At 54.2% G+C, this 21,126-nt stretch overlaps 10 protein-coding genes across 10 annotated transcripts; 6 read left to right on the top strand and 4 right to left on the bottom strand.

Moving 5' to 3' along the window:
• Window positions 1-360: 360 nt before the first annotated feature.
• Window positions 361-1,267, bottom strand: N7459_008559 (uncharacterized protein; the record flags this gene model as incomplete). The annotated part of the gene is made up of 4 exons (XM_056947727.1): window positions 361-511; window positions 713-919; window positions 971-1,086; window positions 1,136-1,267. The coding sequence occupies 4 exons, from the start codon at window positions 1,265-1,267 to the stop codon at window positions 361-363; spliced, it is 606 nt and encodes a 201-aa protein (XP_056797237.1).
• Window positions 1,268-2,025: 758 nt separating this feature from the next.
• On the top strand, window positions 2,026-3,625 carry N7459_008558 (Zn(II)2Cys6 transcription factor domain-containing protein; the record flags this gene model as incomplete). The annotated part of the gene is made up of 2 exons (XM_056947726.1): window positions 2,026-2,085; window positions 2,138-3,625. 2 exons carry the CDS (start codon window positions 2,026-2,028, stop codon window positions 3,623-3,625), a joined length of 1,548 nt encoding a protein of 515 aa, XP_056797236.1.
• A 122-nt stretch (window positions 3,626-3,747) lies between these two features.
• N7459_008557 (serine hydrolase domain-containing protein) lies at window positions 3,748-5,615 on the bottom strand (the record flags this gene model as incomplete). The annotated part of the gene is made up of 4 exons (XM_056947725.1): window positions 3,748-4,573; window positions 4,636-4,891; window positions 4,939-5,073; window positions 5,132-5,615. The coding sequence occupies 4 exons, from the start codon at window positions 5,613-5,615 to the stop codon at window positions 3,748-3,750; spliced, it is 1,701 nt and encodes a 566-aa protein (XP_056797235.1).
• A 1,075-nt stretch (window positions 5,616-6,690) lies between these two features.
• N7459_008556 (fatty acid desaturase) lies at window positions 6,691-8,054 on the top strand (the record flags this gene model as incomplete). The annotated part of the gene is given in 3 exon segments (XM_056947724.1): window positions 6,691-6,778; window positions 6,792-7,693; window positions 7,746-8,054. 3 exon segments carry the CDS (start codon window positions 6,691-6,693, stop codon window positions 8,052-8,054), a joined length of 1,299 nt encoding a protein of 432 aa, XP_056797234.1.
• Window positions 8,055-10,074: 2,020 nt separating this feature from the next.
• Window positions 10,075-11,750, top strand: N7459_008555 (glycoside hydrolase family 32 protein; the record flags this gene model as incomplete). The annotated part of the gene is made up of 2 exons (XM_056947723.1): window positions 10,075-10,464; window positions 10,518-11,750. 2 exons carry the CDS (start codon window positions 10,075-10,077, stop codon window positions 11,748-11,750), a joined length of 1,623 nt encoding a protein of 540 aa, XP_056797233.1.
• A 520-nt stretch (window positions 11,751-12,270) lies between these two features.
• Window positions 12,271-14,152, top strand: N7459_008554 (MIP/aquaporin family protein; the record flags this gene model as incomplete). Its single annotated transcript, XM_056947722.1, has 3 exons — window positions 12,271-13,191; window positions 13,248-13,777; window positions 13,840-14,152. 3 exons carry the CDS (start codon window positions 12,271-12,273, stop codon window positions 14,150-14,152), a joined length of 1,764 nt encoding a protein of 587 aa, XP_056797232.1.
• Window positions 14,153-14,703: 551 nt separating this feature from the next.
• N7459_008553 (putative isochorismatase family hydrolase) lies at window positions 14,704-15,396 on the top strand (the record flags this gene model as incomplete). Its single annotated transcript, XM_056947721.1, has 1 exon — window positions 14,704-15,396. The coding sequence occupies one exon, from the start codon at window positions 14,704-14,706 to the stop codon at window positions 15,394-15,396; it is 693 nt and encodes a 230-aa protein (XP_056797231.1).
• Window positions 15,397-15,454: 58 nt separating this feature from the next.
• N7459_008552 (uncharacterized protein) lies at window positions 15,455-16,675 on the bottom strand (the record flags this gene model as incomplete). Its single annotated transcript, XM_056947720.1, has 3 exons — window positions 15,455-15,856; window positions 15,919-16,189; window positions 16,254-16,675. 3 exons carry the CDS (start codon window positions 16,673-16,675, stop codon window positions 15,455-15,457), a joined length of 1,095 nt encoding a protein of 364 aa, XP_056797230.1.
• A 590-nt stretch (window positions 16,676-17,265) lies between these two features.
• N7459_008551 (succinate--CoA ligase (GDP-forming) subunit alpha) lies at window positions 17,266-18,626 on the bottom strand (the record flags this gene model as incomplete). The annotated part of the gene is made up of 7 exons (XM_056947719.1): window positions 17,266-17,766; window positions 17,827-17,909; window positions 17,971-17,996; window positions 18,057-18,119; window positions 18,182-18,308; window positions 18,362-18,390; window positions 18,460-18,626. 7 exons carry the CDS (start codon window positions 18,624-18,626, stop codon window positions 17,266-17,268), a joined length of 996 nt encoding a protein of 331 aa, XP_056797229.1.
• Window positions 18,627-18,908: 282 nt separating this feature from the next.
• Window positions 18,909-20,687, top strand: N7459_008550 (Elongator subunit ELP3; the record flags this gene model as incomplete). Its single annotated transcript, XM_056947718.1, has 2 exons — window positions 18,909-19,212; window positions 19,264-20,687. 2 exons carry the CDS (start codon window positions 18,909-18,911, stop codon window positions 20,685-20,687), a joined length of 1,728 nt encoding a protein of 575 aa, XP_056797228.1.
• Window positions 20,688-21,126: the final 439 nt, after the last annotated feature.

Below are 21,126 nucleotides of genomic sequence, written 5' to 3'. Positions count from 1 at the left end.
CATTGCCCCATGCCGGTTCTAGTTAACTAGTTAGTTAATAACTAACCCTTGGCAGTTGATATCATAGCGAGCGACAACGCCCGGGGAAACATGAACCTTAATCATACTTACACCGTAGACCTCACATCATGCATATCCCAGCCAGAGATTTTCGTGGGGGCTAGATACCTCTTCAAATTGACGCCTAGACAGGCTATCCAAGTCTAGTCTGTCGTAAACGGCTAATTTGGAATTTGTTCAATTGCGGGCCAGTTCGTTACTTGGCAGGGATTTATCTCAAAGCCAGTGGGGGCCGCTGTCTGAGAACTAATAGGAGCGCCTGGAAGTGGTTTGTTAGAACGAAAATCCATCACCCATTGTTCACGAATTAGCAGGGCGCATAAACGGGGTCTCTCCGAAGCACAACATCGACGCCCAGAGCTCTTTGGCAATCTCATCTGCTGAGCGGCATACGAAGAAAAGTTCCTGCAGGACCGAAACTTCTTGGTCCCAATTCGGATGTCCATGCTCTCTGTAATCTCGTCAAGACGTGCCAAAAACCAGTCATGTCCTTCTAGGCCGATGGACACCAGCCTGCCAAGGAATAATGCCCAGAAGAGAAGATCAGGCGCTGTTCTCTGCAGAAGGTCATCGCATTTTACAGCAGCGAATACAATCGATGACTCAGGAAGACCAGGTAATGGTTTTCAACAGGCATATGTCGAGAACCGACCTCAACCAGGCGCTCGTGATAAGAGATGACATTTCGAAACCCTTTGACGATCGTTGCCAGCTCTTCAGGAAGAGCTTGTAACCACGAAGAAGTGAAGAAGTGTTTCCCAAGCAGATGAGGCAATGGGCAGGGTCTGTCAATATCGACATTTTGGGGATCTCAAAATTAGGAGGTGAGGATGTGACGAACGCCTTCATGAAATCACAGCTGGAGACGCATGAGTGTGTCAATCGGCAAGGTTCCGCGGTGTAAGCTTACCAGAATACAATCACCAGTGTGCGGATATTCAAAGTTTCCAGCCCGCCTAGGGCGTTTACCACTTGCTGCAGTCCAGCAATATGGGCTTCGACGGCGTCGACATTAGCCTGGGCGCACTGATCAGACGGTCAGCAAAATCCTGTGCTTGCGGGACGATACGCATACTTCGACACCAAGCAGGTGCGCGATGACCGAGATGGTCACCTGTGAGAAGCCACTGGAGGAGCTCATCAGTAGGCCCTGAAGAGATTTCAATGATTTCAATGCCTGCCAGCGCAACTGAAGTGTGTCCTGCATTGACTGATGGAGTAAACGTGGCGAGGCATCAACCGTCTTCAAGGTTGCCGTGTGGCTCGCGGCGCTCAAAAAGAGTAGCGTCTCTACCATGGCTGGTTGGTCCAGACCTTCTTGGAAGAGATAAATCGACATCACTCCGGAGCTTAGAGGAAATGCAGTGTGTGCGGCGAACACTCTGTCTATACATCGGTCCTCAGTCCGATATACAAGAGAACCAGACGATAGGCATCAATAGTGTCCTGATCGCACTCACAGTGGTGGTAATAAAAAGTCACTTTCGTTCATAGTGAGCGCCAATGAAGGAAACGCCTCAACAAGGCCTGCCTGCATATTCCGATACAAGACGAGAGTAATTCCCCAGGAACCTAAAAGTCGTGATGCAAAGATAAGCTGCTTCCTCCGAAGCTCCACAGAACATTAGGCCCCCAGCCGGGATGCGATAAAGAATTAAGGTATGCTCTACCGCAGACAAGGTATATATCTACTGGCCATCCATCAAGCTAGGCGAATATATCCCAGACATGCCAAGTTCAACCAATGTCCATACCTCTCTCTTGTCCCAGATGACTCCAGAAAAATTAGGATTTACCTGTGGTGGCCTGAAAGCGTCTCAGGTCAGATGGCCCCCACGGCGAAGAATCAACAGGCGGAGACTTCCTGCTTTCACCCCTACCAGCAACAATCACCACATCATCCCCACGCTTGGAAGGATTTCAAGCTGCCACTGCAGGCCAACGCACAACTACCCTTGCCTGACCATGGTATATCGCGGGAAGCCATCCACCGCATGCAAACTTTGCCGCCAACGGCGCATCAAGGTAAGACAGCACGGATCCATGGCTTCCACCAAGACTCACCATTCGCGTGCAGTGTGATCGGCGTCGTCCCGCCTGCTCTCAATGCCTGAATGTGCACGCCATATGCGGCGGATATCGAGATGAGCTGGACCTCATGTTCCGGCACGAAACAGATACCGTGACGCGGAAGGCGCGGGCGCAGAGCCCCCAATCGCTCTCGTTTTCGTCAGACGTCGAGGGCGGACCCGAGTCTCAGCGAGTGCCGGTTTGTCAAGTGCTTCAGGAGTTGATACCCTCGCCGCGGATGCAACTCCTAATCGAGCCCGCATCCGCGCGGGCCATTAACATGTTCTTCTGCTCTTACTCCGACGGCTTGTACCTTGAATACCTCCCGGGCCTGTACATGTCCCGGGATCGGCCAACCTCGATAGGGGCGAGCTTTGAAGCAGCTGCGCTGGCATATATGGCCAATGATCAACGCCGAGACGACATGCAGCGCCTCTCACACGAACGATACGGCCATGCGTTGTCGCTGACGACGGCCGCGCTGCAGTCCCCGCAGACAATGGCAACGCCAGAGACGATCGCCTCGGTATTGCTCCTGGCGCTCTTTGCAGCCATCTCTATGGAAAGTTCCCAAGAGGCAGCAGAGGTGTGGTCCAAACATGTGCGTGGAGCAATGGCAATATTGGCATCCTGTCCTCCGTCATTGTTCTACAACGCCCCTGGCCAAAGCCTTCTCCATCACATAATCGGCGCCATGCAAATGGACTATCTGAACCGTTGCCTTCCACCGCCGCCCGAACTCAACACTCTCTACTCTGTATCCTGGCTCAACCAAGGCCCCCAGGCGCAGTTCTGGTCCATGTATGAACGGCTCGCGGAATTGAATGCGAGCTTTGACGAGTCTCGCGTCACACCGTCGGACCTGGAATCCTTGCGGGATGCAGACTCCGATCTGCAGTATCTATTGGTGATCATGCCCCGGACCTATCGCGGCGCCTTTGATTTCCAGGCAGACACCGAGTTGACCCAGCGGACATCTTCTGACATGCAAGACTTCTCCTCCATACCGAACCACACTTTCAAAAGCCACCGGATTGCACAGGCATGGAACTGTCTGCGCATGATGCGCCTCAAGGTAGCGACCATGCTTGTCTCGGGCGCCAGCTCGTACATCTCCTCCACTTCACCTGTTTCAGAAGTGCCGGAGACTATCCAAGCTTGGAGAAGCGAAGCTTCCGCCAATGCAAGACAGACTATAATAGACGTGTGCTCGACTGTGCCGGCCACACTCAGACCGGGCCAATGGCGTGGCGACCTCAACCAACGATTCCAATATTCGGCCTGGGCACGTTCCCTGATATTCCCATTGACCGTCGCAAGAGAAGCGCCCCATGGCTCCGAGGAGTTGGACGGCTACCTCAAAGAGCAACTACGGATTGTGGGTGCGATCACCGGGATGCGCTCTGTGCATCAAGAAACGAGTGGTTTTCAGTCGACTTTGAAGAATTGGTACGAAAGTGGATTCACACCACTGACTTCTATGGATGAATGCTAATGAAAACCAAACGACAGGATGCATGTAACCTTTCTATGCTAGAGTACAGAATACGCATGTGAATACCCAGGCCCGGAGGCAGAATAGAAAAATATACCAACCCCGTCCTCGACTGCCGCTGCTCACTTCCGCTGCATGGTAACCCGGAAAGCAGAGAGCGTGACCGCGTCCACCGATGACGCAGGGTCATTCGAACTTCTCCAGAAGATGACCTCGTTCAGCGGCACGGCGCCATACGAGTATGGGTCGATGTTCGCGACACAGTAGTCATTCCAGACCGTGGTCGCGTTGGTAGGGGAGGCGGAGTTATCCGTGACGTCGATCAAGCGCCACACCTCTCCAATATGACCCGCGCTCGAGGTGCGAGTCATGAAGGTCGGCAGGAGCTGGAAGTACATGTCTGCGCCGATACCCGCGTTGGCAGAGACGAGGGACGCCAGAGCGCCAAGCACGCTCGTGGAGTTGGACACCCAAGAGGAGATGTAAAGCGACTGCGGATCAGATTGCGTGAAGGTGATTGATGAGTTCAAGCTGCTATCAGTCGAGGCGTAGACACCCGCGTAGGTGTCTTTCAGCTGGGACTGCGTCACGGCTTCAGCGGCAATCACAAGCGGGTTGACTATTTGGGTCCAGATTTGCTCCAATCCAGAGACGTCGCCGGCCACGACCATGAAAACCGCCAGGTCATACTGCGGGATGACGACGCTGTAGCTGTAGTAGTCGGTCAACCCGCCGCCCTTGGTGTAGAAGGTGATGGGCCGCGTGGTGTTGGGCAGAATCTCGGTGGTTCGCATGATTTCCCACGGATAGCCGAGGAACGAGTGAGAGCCTGAGCTCCAGGCGGCCGGCTGGAACCAGTTGAGCGTCGGAGTGATCTTCTCGTAGTTCTTGAGGACCCAGCGCAGGAACTTGATCATATCCGAGGACGAACTATAGATGCCGCCGCCACTGGTCGTCGACTCTATCAGCAAACCCGGATCTTACGAGCAGGTGGTGAGCAGCAAACTTACGGGTTGTCGGAGCCTTGATTTGCGCCCCATTCAGAGCCCACGGGGGCCTTCGCAGCGATTGAATCATCGGGGGCCGTGAAGGATGCGCTGTCCAGACCGAGGGGTTTGAAGATCGCCTTGTCAATGTGGTCTTCGTACGTGGTGCCAGACACGTTAGCCAGCACTTGGCCGAGAAGATCGAAGCCCACATTGCTGTATGACGTTTCCTTCTGGGGAGGAAATACGGGATCGACCTGGACCAGGTCGTTGTTCAGCTCTGGAAGAGGTCAGCTCAGTGTCAGACTCAGATGAGGTTACACATACCCGTGTCGGTGCAAGGGACCGTCCAGTTGGTATAAAGCCCGCATTTAGGGAATTTGCTCTGCTCTGCGGCGTTGAGCGGCGGAAACCCGAGGGCAGACGGATCTGGCACCGAGAGAAGGAGATCGAGATCGGCATCTAACGAAACATGGTCAATATCAGTTGATATGGTAGAACCGGGGAGGGGATCGCTCACAGTTGTCGGGGATTCCACTCAGCTGCGCCAGTAGCGATCGAATCGTGATTCCTTTCCAGTTAATCTTGCTGGCCCGATTCGACAGTGCGGGAATGTATTTGGTCACTTCGTCGTCGAGGTAAAGCTTGCCCGCGGCTTCTTGCTGCAAGATGCCCAGAGCCGTGAAGAGCTTCGTGTTGCTACCGATGCGGTAGACGGAAGATCCATTGATTGGGCTACCACCCAGCGATTGGGAATGGTAGTAATTGGAATAGAGGGTCTTGTTTGACGAAGAGATCTCCAGAGAGAAAGAGGTGTCGGCGAACGTGCCCGCCTGGATCAATGTCTGCAGGTTGTTGCCAATGTCCTTGAAAGTTTTCCGCAACGTTGTGCTGTCATATTTCGGAGGAGGATAGGAGATCTCTGGTTCGCAGTATGCATAGGCCTGGTTGATGCCCGCGACGCTGATGAGAAGCGTGAAGAGTTTTGGGATTGAGGGGAGCATGGTGAAGGGAAGGTAGGAAATGCCGAGACTGTAGATGAAGACCTCGAGTGCATCTCTCTGGGTATTTATATGTCATCAGACGAGTCATCTCATAGAAACGAACTGCTGCCAAAGCAGCAACGAGCTTTAGCTCGTCCATGGAAAAACGATCTAAGAACGAATCGGGTAGAAATGTCACGATCTACGAATCGAGCTCTTCGCCTAGGACGTCTAACCCTTTTCTGATGAGGATCTATAGTTGGCTCGTCAGTTAGTACTGGCCTTAATGACATATATACTGGATTGAGCAAGGGGCATACAATCTGAGTTAGAACGGACGCAGTGGAGATGAAATAAACAACGATTTTAGACCAATGAAGAATGCTGGGGCCTGGACAAGCCTGAGCGATCAGGCCACCAGAACGAAGTAGATGAGCTGGTTACTGGATTGGGACTAGTGGGTTATTTTTAGTTCCGAGGTAAATAACCGTTTCCTACAGTAGGGACTAACTATGTCTCTGCCGATAGTTAGGGAGATCCAGATGTAGTGCATTGTTTTGCGGCATCCAATTAGACCCTTCTCGCATCAGAATGACACCGAGAGATTCGTGTAGAAGAACGGTAGGAATGTTGCTCCGTTTCCCTCAATCCCAACGCCCCAGAGATACGCTGTGCAACACGGCCGGTATCCCAGAGATTGAGCCACCCGAGGTATATGATATTTGCAATCATCTAACCTGCTATCTACTGGATTCACGTATTCGTATCGATGTGGATATGTGAATCCAGAGCGTGTATAGCCGGTCGCAATGGTGGATGAAATGGAAAATGTCACTCCACGTCGGACCCACCGCGCTCCCCGGGAAAACTCTTCCTTCCCCTGACCGCGCGTTGGTGAAGGTGAGCTCAGCGCCAGACTTGCTGGACCTCGCCTGGACTTTTCTCCCCTTTATATGAAACTCCAACCACTTTTGACTCCGTTTGAAACCCCCCGTTCCGATGGTCTAGCTGTGTCCTCAGAATTCCTCCTTGATCCCTGTCCGCCCCCCTGCTGCAGCTGCCCCACGGAGCCCATGGGAAGCTCGCTCTACTTATAATGGATCCTGCAACATATACGGATCCCCAACTCACCCTGCCGGATCGGTTGGTGATCGGGGCTCTTGTGGAAGACTCGCCCGCAAATGGTGAGTGTCTCAGGTCGTTCCGTCAACGATCCACATCCGACTCACAGAAAACAAGGGGATTCCAAGTCTGAGCGGTCGCAGAAGCTCGATGCCGAGACCATCCAGAAGCTCCACAATCTGAACGATGCCTCTCATCCAGACTTCGACCCGACTGTCTTCCAGCTCTGGGATACACCCGAGCTGCGAGCGAAGCTGCCCGCGCCCCTCCAGCGCTATGTGCTGCAGCCGTATCTCAACTGGGCCCAGGGGGTCGTGCGATTCCCGACAGACGTGGTCATGTTGACCCATCTAATCTTATATTTCACCACGATTGTCCCCAGTGCCGTCTTTCTGTATTATGGCTTCTCGTGGACCCACGGCGTTCTGCACTGGGTCATGCAATTGTGGTTCTGCGGAGCTTTCACCCTGATGAAACACCAGCACATCCATATGAACGGAGTCTTGGCTCCCCAGTATTGGATTTTCGACACGCTATTCCCCTATCTGCTGGACCCGATGCTGGGTCATACGTGGAACTCCTATTTCTACCACCATATTAAGCACCACCACGTGGAAGGCAACGGTGCCCACGACCTAAGTACGACCATGTTCTACGACCGCGACAGTGCTTTCGACTTTGCCTGCTACGTTGGTCGATTCTTCTTCTTCATTTGGCTGGAGCTGCCGCTCTATTTCTGGAGGAAAGGACAACCCAAGTACGCTCTCAGGGCCGGCTTCTGGGAACTCAGCAACTACGCCGCCATCTACCTTCTCTACAACTACGTCAACGCTCGCGCCACTATTTTTGTACTCATCCTCCCGCTAACGGTGATGCGATGCGGTCTCATGGTCGGGAACTGGGGCCAACACGCCTTTGTGGACGCAAGTGACCCCGACTCCGACTGGTTGTCGAGCATCACCCTGATCGACGTGCCGGTGAGTTGAAGCGAGCGAGCCCCCGGAGGGAGCCATACTAATGCACTACCAGAGCAACCGCTTTTCCTTCAATGATGGATATCACACGTCGCATCACTTGAATCCGCGTCGGCACTGGAGAGACCACCCCGTGGCCTTTCTCAAGCAAAAGGATCGCTATGCCGAGGAAAAGGCCCTGGTGTTCCGAAATGTTGACTATATTTTCATCACCGTCAATTTGCTTCGCAAGAACTATATTCACTTGGCAAAGTGTCTCATCCCGATGGGAGAGCATGTCAACATGACTCTCGAGCAGCGGGCAGAGATGTTGCGCAGCCGCACCCGCCGATTCCCTCATCCCGAGGCAAGGAAAGTGCTCTGAGATGAATCACAATTGGGCTGGGCAATCCCAGGTCACTCGAGATTATTGTTGCGGGCTATTTTTTTACTTTTCATCCGGTCTGTGTATAGATTTGCTGATAGACTCTAGATCTTGATCTTCTCACTCAAGTTCGAATCGATGGAGCCATAGACGACTCGCGAGTGGACGGAGCTGTGATCCAACTGCTTTTCTTCTGTAGAGCAATGTCCATAAGCGCTGATCAGAGCCGCCCTGGTTGAAATTTGTAGAAGAGTGGTATTTGGCATGGAAACAGATGTATCAACGTCGACGGAGAGCAGACGGTCACGTCTCAGAGTACTCAGAAACCATCTCGAAGATCACGGATGCTCCTGAGGTGGCAATCATGACAGGTTTCGCGTCTTTTAAGAACGATAGCAAGTCTGAGTTTTGGTAACCCATCTTTATGATTAGAATTCTTTCCCAATAATGCCAACCGTGTTAATAAATGTCTGCTCCCTTTGATAACGATCACCTAGATTTGGAAACCCCACTAAATTGCTTGGTTTATACTTCCCGACGATAGCGCGATTGTTCTCCTGAGACCAGAGCCTGGGGCCTTAACATGCTAGTGAAACTTCCCTGATTCGTTTGTACAACGCCGACTGCTTTGAATCCGAACTTGGAGTATAGTCGAACACCGGCGGGTGAGGACAAAACAAAGGCCTCTTGTGTATTTTCGTCGACAATACGACAGAACATCTCCATGAGCGTAGAACCGACACCTTGTCTCTGATGACTTGGATCCACAGCCATGAAAGTAATCCCTAAGAGAGGTCTATGAGCTAGAAATGAGATATTTTGGGTTATTTGCTAACTTACGGTATACTCCGTTGCCCTGACAATTCCGGAGAACTCGTTGTCTCTCTTCTCTGAGCGTTTTTGAGACACCGAGCCATGATTTCACGTCCAAAGATGAAGGACTGCAGCTGCTCCGGTTCATGACTTTTGACCCTTGCCGTGCTCCGGGCTTAACCGTTGAGCCATTTTGGACATACCTCCCACCGTTTACATTGGCTGCACAAGCACCTGGACAGATAGTCCAACCTATCAGTCCGACAGGTAAATTATCTTCATCACACGCCTTGTACAGGGTTTCGTCCTCGCGATAGACTGTCTCAAGGGGCCCGTCATTCGTCCATTTTATTTCGTCTTCCCTCGGCTCCCATTGACACTCTTTTGAACGCGGGAACATCAAGAGATAGAGAGGGTTGTCTTGGTGTGCAGGGTAGTCGACTTTTCGCACGAATAAGTCGACGTCTTTGGCTGTGACACGCGATATCGAGATTGCCATTTCGATTGTTGAGAAGGGAAGAGTAATTCATTTCGTCCTCTGCAATACAGGTTGACCTGCGAAGGAACCGACTAAGAAGCTAGTGATATCTCGCACTGGCGCCGGGGTGAGACGCCTTGAAGGCGGAGGTGCGAGGCGTGTAAAGGGGATGTTCATGCGGCGGTAAGTCCAATGTTGATGCGACACTGGACAGAAGAAAGGCGTCTAGTCAATTTTCGTCGACAGCACGACAAAACATCTCCATTGGCGTGGAACCGACATCTTGCGCTATTTGTCACTCGCTAGGTTAGAGTTAAGGCAGAAACTTACTTGGTTCCAACCTCAACCAATTTCCCCCGTCGGAGCATATGACCAATCACTAACTACCTAGTTAACTACCTAGGTACCTAGGTAGGTAGCTGACTGGACGCGGGGAGAGCGGAGAGAGGAGCTTGCGACCGAATAATTCCCGAGGATACGACTGAGTTTTTGCGATCTCAACGCCGACTACGTGGTTGGGCTGTCATCCCCGGGTGTCGGGACTCCTATAGGTTCTTAATTCTCCGAAGAAACGTCGGAGTGGGCGATCTTGCCCTGGCTGTCACGATGTGGAGCATTCCCCCACGGGGAATGTGATGTCCTTCAAAAGGTATAAATTGCAACTGCGACACAAATACAATCGACAAGTTAGATTCGCTTTCTTTTTTTCTCATTGCAAAGAACCTGACTATGCTCCGTCCACCCCTCTTGACGCTAGGTCTGTTGGCCGGCTCTACGTGGGCCGTGAACTATACCGAGCCCTACCGGCCTCAGTATCACTTCTCCCCCGCCAGGAACTGGATGAATGATCCAGCGGGACTGGTGTATCACGATGGCACATACCACCTCTTTTTCCAATACAATCCCGGGGGAATCGAGTGGGGGAATATGTCCTGGGGACATGCGACCAGCAATGACTTGACGCACTGGAACGAACAGGACATTGCGCTCCTTGCCCGAGGCTATCCCGGCACCGTCACCGAGATGTTTTTCACCGGCAGTGCAGTGGCCGACACCAACAATACCAGCGGCTTTGGCGCGAATGGCCAGGTCCCGCTGGTGGCCATGTATACATCCTATGTGAGCGAGCCCAGGCGAAGACATGGTCTACCACTCACTAATACTCTGCCTAGTATCCCAGCAATCAGACGCTGCCCAGTGGCAAGCAGATCCGAACAGACCAGCAGTCGCAGTCGATTGCGTATAGCTTGGACCAAGGTATGACATGGACTACCTTGGATGCGGAGAATCCCATCATCCTCAACCCGCCCGCGCCCTACCAGGATCAGTACCAGAACTTCCGCGATCCCTTTGTGTTCTGGCACGAGCCGACGCGGAAATGGGTGCTCGTCACGTCGCTGGCCGAAATACACAAACTGGTGATCTGGACCTCGGATAATCTTCGAGACTGGTCCGTCGTCAGTGAATTCGGTCCCGTCAACGCCGTCGGCGGAGTCTGGGAGTGCCCCAACCTGTTCGCGTTGCCGGTGGATGGAGATGCCACCCGATCGAAATGGGTTATGGTAGTTGGACTGAACCCCGGGGGTCCTCCAGGCACGGTGGGATCCGGGACGCAGTACTTCATCGGTGACTTCAACGGCACGGCGTTCGTGCCCGATCCCACGAGTATCTACTCGGCCAACACAACAGACAAATGGCTGGACTGGGGCCCGGACTACTACGCCGCGGCGGGCTACAATGGTCTACCGGAAGACGCACACGTCCAGCTCGGCTGGATGAACAACTGGCAGTATGGCCAGAAGATCCCCACGGACCCTTGGCGAAGTGCAATGGCGACCCCCCGTCACTTGTCACTCAAGACGATCGACCAGCAAATTACCCTGCTGCAGCAGCCACAGGAGAACTGGAAGTCGATCCGGAAGGGCAAGCGTGAATCGTATTCCTGGCCGTCCTTCGAACAGGGCACGAAAGATCTCGGGTCCCAGGGCAAGACATTGGATCTCGACCTGACCTTCGCGGCTCGCGATGCATCGTCCTCTGCCACGTCCGAGTTTGGAATCATCGTCCAGTCCACCGCGGATGGGTCCCAGCAGACACGCGTGGGTTACGACTTTGCAAAGCGGCAAGTCTTCGTCGACCGCAGACAGTCGGGGCAGGATGCTTTTGATACCACCTTTGCGAACGAGTACCGTGCCAATATGACCGCCGGTCTGGATGGCACATTGCATCTACGCATCTTGGTGGATTGGTCTAGTGTGGAAGTATTCGGAGGAGAGGGCGAGACGACCCTGACGGCGCAGATATTCCCCAGCGAGGATGCCACCTACGCCCGGCTCTACTCCACAGGAGGGAACACTGCAGACGTCACTCTCGAGATCCAGCAGTTGGGGTCCATCTGGGAATAGTGACAGTGATATAATTCCTATCAAGAAGCGAATGAAACGGCGAACTCTTCTCGCAGAGCGCAGGGTCGATGGTCAACCAAGATATTGCTTCGCATGCGATGAACTAAACCAATCCTGGAGCCCTTATACTGTAAGAAAATTCAAAATCGGTGCCAAGTGGAGCCCCATTGCGCAAGAGTGACGCCTGTGAGAAGCGCAAGTCGACAACTCGATTCTGGCGGGTTTCCACTCGGCCTTGGCATCGACTGGGGCTGCTCAACCCGCCAATCCCGACTTTCCATCGCTCTCGCCGATCTTGGAACGCGCCCATCCTGTTCTTTCTCGAGTCGTGGCATCGAACGGGTCTACTTGTGTAAAATTCGCCTCCCAAATCCATCATGCGCCCGGTATTGCATCCGGGGAGTCTGGCCCTGCATACTCGCGGGGATGCCTCGACCTATATAACCATGCGTCGACATCTTCATCCTCAACCAGTTCTCCGCTTCAATTGAATCATCCACACACTCGCACAACCCGGGTAATGGGGGATCCAAACCTCGGCGAAGGCCACAGGCTGCCTCCGGAGTCCCCGTTGCAGCCAATCGAAGAGCGAGACAGCAGTCTCGACTCGAACCCGTCTACGGACGCCCTACCACGATTGCAGGAAGCGCAGGATCATCAAGGTCAATCTCAATCTCAACCCGGCCCTTCACACCAGCAAACCTCGGAGACGCGACCACCAAACCCACGACGCCCAAATCTCCACCTTGGCCATCTATCTTCTCACCAAGAGCAACCTCAAACACCACTCTCTGCAAGAGCCGCGGTGACACGCCAGCCGACCGAGTCAGGCAGCGTCTACTATGGAGGTCACTCTCAGCAAGACCCTTCTCTCACAAACAGGACGGCGAGCCAGCAGCAGGTCACCCAATGGCCCTCCCACTCCCTGGCCGGGCCAAACGTGATGGACCCGGCACAACAAGGAAATGTCTACGTCGACCCCGAATATCGACAGCTCAACCCGCGGTACGGCAGCAACAACGACAAGCCCGTCTGGGGCCTGGCCAAGCCCCTTCCACGCGTCGTGAGACCGGGGATGCGCCGCGACGACAGCTCGATTCAGAAGGCCTACGAAGCAGAGCCTCCCGGCCAGACACAGGCAGCGCCTGAACTCAGTGCCACGCCTGGTTTATCTTCGCCGCAGCCGCGGCCCACGCAGTCTCACAGGCTGCCCAGCTACTCGTCAACCGCCCAGCAGGGAATAGCCAAGCAGCATGCCGTCTATGCGCCGCAGCCCGACGGCGTCCTTCGTCCGATGGAAAGCGAGCCCAGTGAACGCACCCCGTCACAAAAGGCAACGATCGAACAGCAAGGAGGAGAGCAGCCGCCCGCAGAGGAATTTCTGAATACATGGGTCAAGGTCAGGCACATTTTGAAAGAGCCCTTGGCAGAGTGGCTTGCAGTGAGTCCATGTCCATCGACCCTCCCATCAATCCGCTGCTAACAGTTCATATCCAGACTACCGTCGCCGTCCTCATCGGTCTGACGGGCACGCTGGCCGTCTCCACCGGCGGCACCCAAGCAGGCAGTCGCATCTCGGAGAATTGGTCGTGGGGACTCGGCTTCATGATCGGCATCTACCTGGCCGGTGGCATCTCCGGTGCCCATCTGAACCCGGGGATTTCCATCGCTTTGTGGATCTTCCGCGGCTTCCCCGGCCGAAGATGCTGCTACTATGTGGTCGCCCAGATCCTGGGCGCCATCACCGCCGCGGGCGTGGCCTACTGCTTGTACCGAGATGCGATTTTCCACCTTGCACCGCATGCATCTGCCGGGGCTGCGGGACTGGGATTCTACACCGAGCCGCTCAGTTACGTGAGCTCGGCGACGGCGTTCTTCACGGAGTTTGTGGCAGATGCGATTTTGCTCTGTGTGATCTTCGCGATGGGTGACGATAGTAATGCACCCCCCGGTGCGGGCATGCACTCGTTCGTCATCGGGTTGGTGATCTACGTTTTGTGTATTTGCCTAGGATTCAACACGGGAGGGTATGTCTGCTGCATCTTCACTCCCTACACGACGAGGGGGTATTAATTGGATTTGCTCGCAGGTGTTTAAACCCCGTCAGAGACTTCGGTCCGCGCCTCGTTGCTCTCATGGCCGGGTATGGGGGTAGGACCTTCACCGATCACGACGGATGGTGGTTCTGGGGCTGCTGGGTCGCCACTATCGGCGGCAGCTTGACCGGGGCTTGTCTGTACGATCTGTTCATCTTCATCGGAGGGGAATCGCCCGTCAACTATGCGCCTCGACGGCGGCAGCGAGCAAAGCTCAAGGAGGAAAGTAAATGGAGGAAGAGACTCGGCGTCGGGAAGCAAAGGGCTCCCTCCCTGGAGGAGGGAATTAAGAACCTGGAGGACTGAAAACTATTACAAGCGTCGCGGTTTAGTGAACAATCCATTATCTGTTTCCATACCTGTACTCTTCTCGTGCTCGCCGGGATACTCTAGCCGCTTCCATGCTCAACTTGGCATTTATCATTGTGGCGAGATTGCTCTTGTCTGCGTGTCTGCTGAAGCTGCCTTATCTCTTCACGACAAGCAAGACTTCCACACCCCACTGGATACATCATCAAGGATCTTCATCTGGGTAGACCACCGGGCATATCCTCTGTAGTTATAGGTCGGGGCAAGCCTTTTGCCTCGAGATAGTGGAACAGTTTCTGCGCGGACTCGTGAGTGCTGAGCAGAAGTGCTAGGCTCAGGGAATCCAATATATAAAGGCAAGAATATTCGGACTATAGTTGTATCGATGTCAAGACCTAGATGTATAAGCGTAACGCCAGGCTTGGAATCAACCTTGGAAATGACTCACCTGGTTTGACTCAGCATAAACCGCAACCTAAGGTTGGAACCTTTTAAAAGTGTAGTCCAACCTCCTCCGACTGAGCTATTGATCTTTACTCTCCATCACAATGTCCTCGCTCAACTTCAGTCTCCCGACGGCTCTCCTTCTCATCGACAACCAATCGGCCTTCTGCCACCCAACGACGGTGTCGCACTGGGGCACCACCCGCTCCAATCCGCTGTACGAAGTCAACCTGCAGGCGCTGCTGTCGGCCTTCCGGTCGGCGCGCGAGGCATCTCCCACACGCCTCGACATCATCCACATCTTCCACTCCTCCATCACCGCAAGCTCACCACTACATCCCCGCCATCCCGCGCAGGGCATCCGCCCACTCGACTTCGCCGTGCCCGCCGCGGACGGCTCAGAACCAGTCTTCTGGAAGAACGTCAACTCGTCCTTCATCGGGACCAATCTCGAGACGCACCTGCGCGAGCGCGGCATCCGCCAGCTCGTCGTCGCGGGCTTGACGACCGACCACTGCGTCTCCACCACCACACGCATGGCCGCCAACCTGGGCGTGGTCGACCGCTTCCTGGACGGCGGACCGGTGCAGCCGCGGAGTGACGGCTCGTACGAGAAGAGCGTGCGCGTGGACCAGGGGCGCATCATTCTCGTGTCGGATGCCACGGCGACCTTTGGCAAGGGCGGCTTCGATGCCGAGACGATTCACGCGGTCTCGGTGGCCAGTCTGGAGGGCGAGTTCGCCGACGTCGTCGGCACGGAGGAGGTGGTCAAGGCCTTGCGCAAGATCAAGAATTAATGTAATGGATTTCATATGAGAGATTATTCGCGATAAATCGTCTATTTCAAATCACGCACTAATACGAGTTGAAGATACATCGGTGTCTGATAGCTGCCTTTTCCTTGACAACGCTCTTTCCCTGGAAATAGGCTCGGCCCACCGCAAAAGACAACAGCTTCTGTCGAAAGCGCCACTTCTTCGGAGCCACGGGCTCGGCTTCTTTCTGGTCTGTGATCCCTGCTTTCTCGTCGATGATCCCGTCCTCGGCGTTTTCCGGAATCGGGGGCAGCGATGCGATGAATCGGGTGGTGCGATCACAAGTCACTGGCCAAGCCCATTGCAATAAATAACTCCTCATGTCGACAACATCAAACCCGTCAAATTCTTGAAACTTGGTGAACTGCACTTTGAGAGTTCCGTCAAAGTATCCGCACATCACTCGAGCCCGCTCTTGAGGATGGAACGATATCACCATCGTCTGTATGTTGATCAGTCTAAGCTACCCGGGGCAGACGGAAGATCAGAACAGAGTCGACCTACTGGGACGACATGATGAGGCGGGATGTACTTCGCCTGCGCCCATTTCGAGATCACCTTCATTTGCCGGCGCACACCACCCAACATCCAGCTGACTAGAACGATCAGTTCGGAGACCGACAGCCGAGTCTCGTCGCGTACGCCATCCTTGTTACTTGTCACCCATACCTGTCGGTGACATTGGTGCAGGCCAAGGGCTGAAGCTCCACGAAAAACGGTCGAGCGGTGCTGGCCCTGCTTCACAACAGTATCTCCGCAACTGGATGACGTGTGTCTGCACAAATCAGTATCCGCTGTCCCGTCGTGCTTCCATACCTTGTCGAGGATGGAGAACGCACGGAACCGCCTTCCAACTCTTCTGGGCTCCCTCCTTCTCCAATCGGTATGCGTATTCCTCAAACGCAATTACTATATCATCCTGTTCGCCCAGATCGTAGCCGGGACCTGTCCCTGGACCAACCCAGGAGTTCCAGCCATAGCTCCGGAGTTTGCTTTGTGGGATTTCTTCATTCCCAATTTTGTAGACCCCGTCGCGCCGAGGCATGAAATAGGACCGAGTGCTGCAGCATGCCACTCCGGACTGAAAGTCGAGATCGTGGAGCTCGATTCCAAGAGCCTTGAGCCGTTTGTCTGTGAGCGTATTGTCGAATGTGCATTTGAGCCGGGCTAGGATATCTTGTAGTCTTCCCTCGGCTTGTGTGGAGTGCCATACCCAAAGCGGCTTTTTTGTGTTTCTTCTCTTTTTCGGGAAAGCAGGCATTGGAGAAGACAGAATTACAGAAGTAGAAATTAATAAAGTAGAAGCGTCTGAACAACAGAAATGTGTATGGTCTAGGTTGCGCCGTAATTAGGGAATGGATATAGATGGACTTGGGACAGCGTATATTCCCTAGTTTAACTATCCATGTGCATTTCCTCAGAGATACTAAACTGAATAGGGTTGATACTTTACCAGAACGGATGGAAATTATACTCAAGATATGGAATCTTTAGCTTGGGCATGTCGCCGTCCCAAGGCCCGCGTCCGTCGCTGGATCGGGCTATTGCACCACATTGCAGGAACTTGTCAGCTCTACGCCTATTCCAAGATTGAGTTCTAAATCACTGCGAAGAAACAGGGCACGCAGTGGAAGAACCTACAATAGCACAATCATGTCAAAGTAAAAGTTACACGAAACTAATTACTTCAAGGGTCTCTAAAACAAAGGAGAAAAAGAATACAGAAGCGGCGTGGATGAGATTGACCGCAGCGCACCATCACGTAAATGGCGAATATACTTCAGAATCCCCAGTCTTCCCAAGGACAACCAGGACACCAAGCGGTATGAAACGTCACAAGCAGACATTTTCTTAGACAAGGTCGCGCTTGACAAACTCGGAAAGCAGGGTCTTGCCGAGCGCGGCAGGGCTGCGCTCCACAATGACACCCGCATCCTGGAGGGCGGAGATCTTGGAGTCGGCACCACCCTTGCCACCGCTGACGATGGCACCGGCGTGACCCATGCGGCGGCCGGGGGGAGCACTGATACCGGCAATGAAGGACACGGCGGGCTTGTTGTGAATGTTGTTGGCCTTGAAGAACTCGGCCGCATCCTCCTCGGCGGATCCACCGATCTCACCAATCATGATGATACCATCAGTTTCCTCGTCCTCGAGGAAGATCTTGAGGCAGTCGATGAAGTTGGTGCCGGAGAAGGGGTCACCGCCGATACCGACGACGAGCGACTGGCCAAGACCGGCCTGGGTGGTCTGGTTGACGGCCTCGTAGGTCAGGGTGCCGGAGCGGGAGACGATACCAACACGACCGCGCTTGTGGATGAAACCGGGCATGATACCGATCTTGCATTGACCCTAAACGAACAAACCAGATGAGCACACGGCATTGAACAGGCCGGGAGAGCGTGCACTTACGGGAGCAATGATACCGGGGCAGTTGGGGCCGACCAGACGGGTCTTGTTCTGGGTCTTGAGGATATCGGTGATGCGGACCATGTCTAGCGAAGCTCCATCAGTTCATGCTCTCTATTGCAGGCCAATATTTCGTGTCGCTCATACCATGCTGGGGAATACCCTCAGTAATGCTGCCGCGCAAAAAAAACAATTAGCTGGACGATCAACCGAGCTCCAGAATTCAGACTTACCAAACAACGAGGGGAACCTCAGCAGCGATGGCCTCCTCGATACCAGCGGCAGCCAGAGGGGGGCTGTTCGTTGTTAGCCAGGTTGTTCCGGTTCCTTGAACTCGATGATGGGGCCAGGATCGTACGGGACGAAGATCGCAGAGGCGGTAGCACCGGTGTCCTTCACGGCATCGGCCACGTTGGCGAAGACGGGACGGTCGAGATGGGTGCTGCCGGCCTTCTTGGGGTTGGTACCACCGACGACATTTGTGCCTGCGCCATGTGAGTTCGTGTCCTTTCTGCGATCGCGACAAGAAGATAGCTACCGTAGGCGATGGCCTGCTCAGCGTGGAAACTGTCAAAGAGCTACACGTCAACACCGGGCGCGTGGAAATGTTGAAGGAGTCACGAAGCTGGTACTCACGTTCCCTGCTTTCCGGTGAAGCCCTGGAAGAGAACCCGAGTGTCCTTGTTGATCCGCAGGTTGTTCACGGTGTCGGCATAGGCAGAGGTGGCCTTAATGTATCCCCGGCGCTGCTGGCCGGCGACATTTCGGATAGCCGAGAAAGTGTTACGGCGGAAGGCCTGCATGGCTGCAACAGGGTAATCGGAGGATGGAGGAGAGGAGAGGGTAGAGAAAGAAGTCGACTCGAGGGGGGAGATGGAGCAAGGATTCGGGATGCGCGCCCGGGAGTTTTCGTTCGGGCAAACCTTTACTTAAGCGGGCCCGAGTTGCATTCGGGTTGCCCTCGGCCATCGACTTTTTTTCTATCTAATCATCTAATCGCCTTGCAACCCCACCATCCTCTGCGCTCGCCTCTTCGATCGTCCGTGAATCGAAACCGCACAGCGGCGGTCATCGCTCTATTCACCATGGCTACCATGACAATGACCATGCCGCATTCGAAGAAGCTTGCCAAGAAGAACGCCAAACAGGTCCCGGAGAATGAGCGGTACCTGCAAGCTTGCTCCGAGATGGCCAACATCCTGATCCAGGAATATGAGGCACAAAAGGACGTCTCGAAGCCGAAGAAAGACATCAACTTGAACAAGTTGCGGGGCACCATCGCGCGCAAGCATGCCTTGGCCTCCCAACCGCCCCTCACGGCCATCATCGCCGCCGTGCCTGAGCACTACAAAAAATACATTTTGCCAAAACTGATTGCAAAGCCAATCCGTAAGTCGATAATCGCTTGCGCTGATTGACACGAGCTAAACTGTTACACAGGTACATCGTCTGGTATTGCCGTCGTTGCGGTTATGTGCAAGCCCCACCGATGCCCGCATATTGCGTATACTGGCAACATTTGCGTCTACTGCCCCGGTGGTCCCGATTCCGATTTTGAGTATTCGACCCAGTCGTATACCGGATACGAACCGACGTCGATGCGCGCGATCCGTGCTCGCTATGACCCGTTCGAGCAGGCCCGAGGACGAGTCGACCAGCTCAAAGCGCTCGGTCACAGCGTAGACAAAGTGGAATACATCATCATGGGTGGCACTTTCATGTCGCTCCCGGAGGACTATCGGGACTCGTTCATCTCTCAACTCCACAATGCCCTTAGCGGGTACCAAACAGACAACGTCGATGAGGCCGTGCAGGCTGGTGAGATGAGCAATGTCAAGTGCGTGGGAATCACGATCGAGACTCGACCAGACTACTGTTTGGACACCCACCTGAGCAGCATGCTCCGGTATGGGTGCACCCGGCTGGAAATCGGCGTGCAGAGTTTGTATGAGGATGTCGCCAGAGATACAAACCGAGGCCATACAGTCGCAGCGGTAGCGGAGACATTCAAGCTCGCCAAAGACGCCGGATTCAAGGTTGTCAGCCACATGATGCCCGACCTACCGAACGTGGGAATGGAGCGCGACTTATTCCAATTCCAAGAGTACTTCGAGAACCCTGCTTTCCGTACAGACGGCCTCAAAATCTATCCCACGCTCGTCATCCGAGGCACCGGTCTTTACGAGTTGTGGCGCACCGGTCGGTATAAGAACTACACGCCCAACGCACTGGTCGACCTTGTCGCCCGCATCCTGGCGTTGGTGCCCCCGTGGACCCGGATCTACCGTGTCCAGCGTGATATTCCCATGCCACTGGTTACCTCCGGCGTGGAGAACGGGAACCTACGCGAGTTGGCCCTGGCTCGCATGAAAGACTTTGGTACCACCTGCCGCGATGTCCGTACTCGTGAAGTCGGTGTCAACGAGGTCAAGAACAAGATCCGTCCGTCGCAAGTGGAGCTCATTCGCCGCGACTACGCTGCCAACGGTGGCTGGGAGACGTTCCTGGCCTATGAGGACCCCAAGCAGGATATCTTGATTGGCTTGCTGCGTCTACGCAAGTGCAGCGACACCCACACCTTCCGCCCGGAATTCACGGGCCAGCAGACAAGTATCGTCCGCGAGCTGCACGTCTATGGCTCGGCGGTCCCGCTCCACGGGCGTGATGCGCGCAAGTTCCAGCACCGTGGATTTGGAACGTTGCTGATGGAGGAGGCCGAGCGCATCGCGCGTGAGGAGCATGGCAGCCGTAAGATCAGCGTTATCTCTGGCGTTGGCGTACGTAACTACTACGCTCGACTTGGATACACGCTGGATGGGCCTTACATGTCGAAGACGCTGGATCCTTGGGAAGACGAAGAGTAGTTTGGACATACCCCGGTAGTTGGAAACATTTTGGTAGTTTCTTCTGCATATACAGGCGTTGGGGGCACAGTCACAGAAAAGTGTTTCTGTCAATAATGATGAACAATGATGAATGTCTATACCTGATCACCCACCGAAGCGAAATAGCCTTAACGATGTGATAAGAAATTGGCAATAATCCCAAGAGGTCTATGTACATCAGGAAAGCCACCCGTGTGTACTCCAGCAGAGCAAGACCAGGTACCCGCCCGGAGAATGTCTTCCTTGAAAGAGAGCGGTTGCAATCCCCTCATTTCCTCGAACTAAGAAGAACGTGTTGCGAAGAGACCAGCGAACCCAAGCGAGTGCTGAATAGTCAGAAGTTCGGCGTGGTCAATTGCACCAGTCGATCCGTCTCAGATCTTCCCCCAGCTCACTCAGACCTGGGTAATCACGTTCA

The sequence above is a fragment of the Penicillium hispanicum genome (assembly GCF_028827665.1).
Source record: "Penicillium hispanicum strain IBT 35686 chromosome Unknown utg000007l_segment0_segment0, whole genome shotgun sequence".
NCBI classification, from domain to species: domain Eukaryota; kingdom Fungi; phylum Ascomycota; class Eurotiomycetes; order Eurotiales; family Aspergillaceae; genus Penicillium; species Penicillium hispanicum.
The sequence above is the reverse complement of the archived record's forward strand: the minus strand, read 5'-3'. Positions and strand labels throughout refer to the sequence as shown.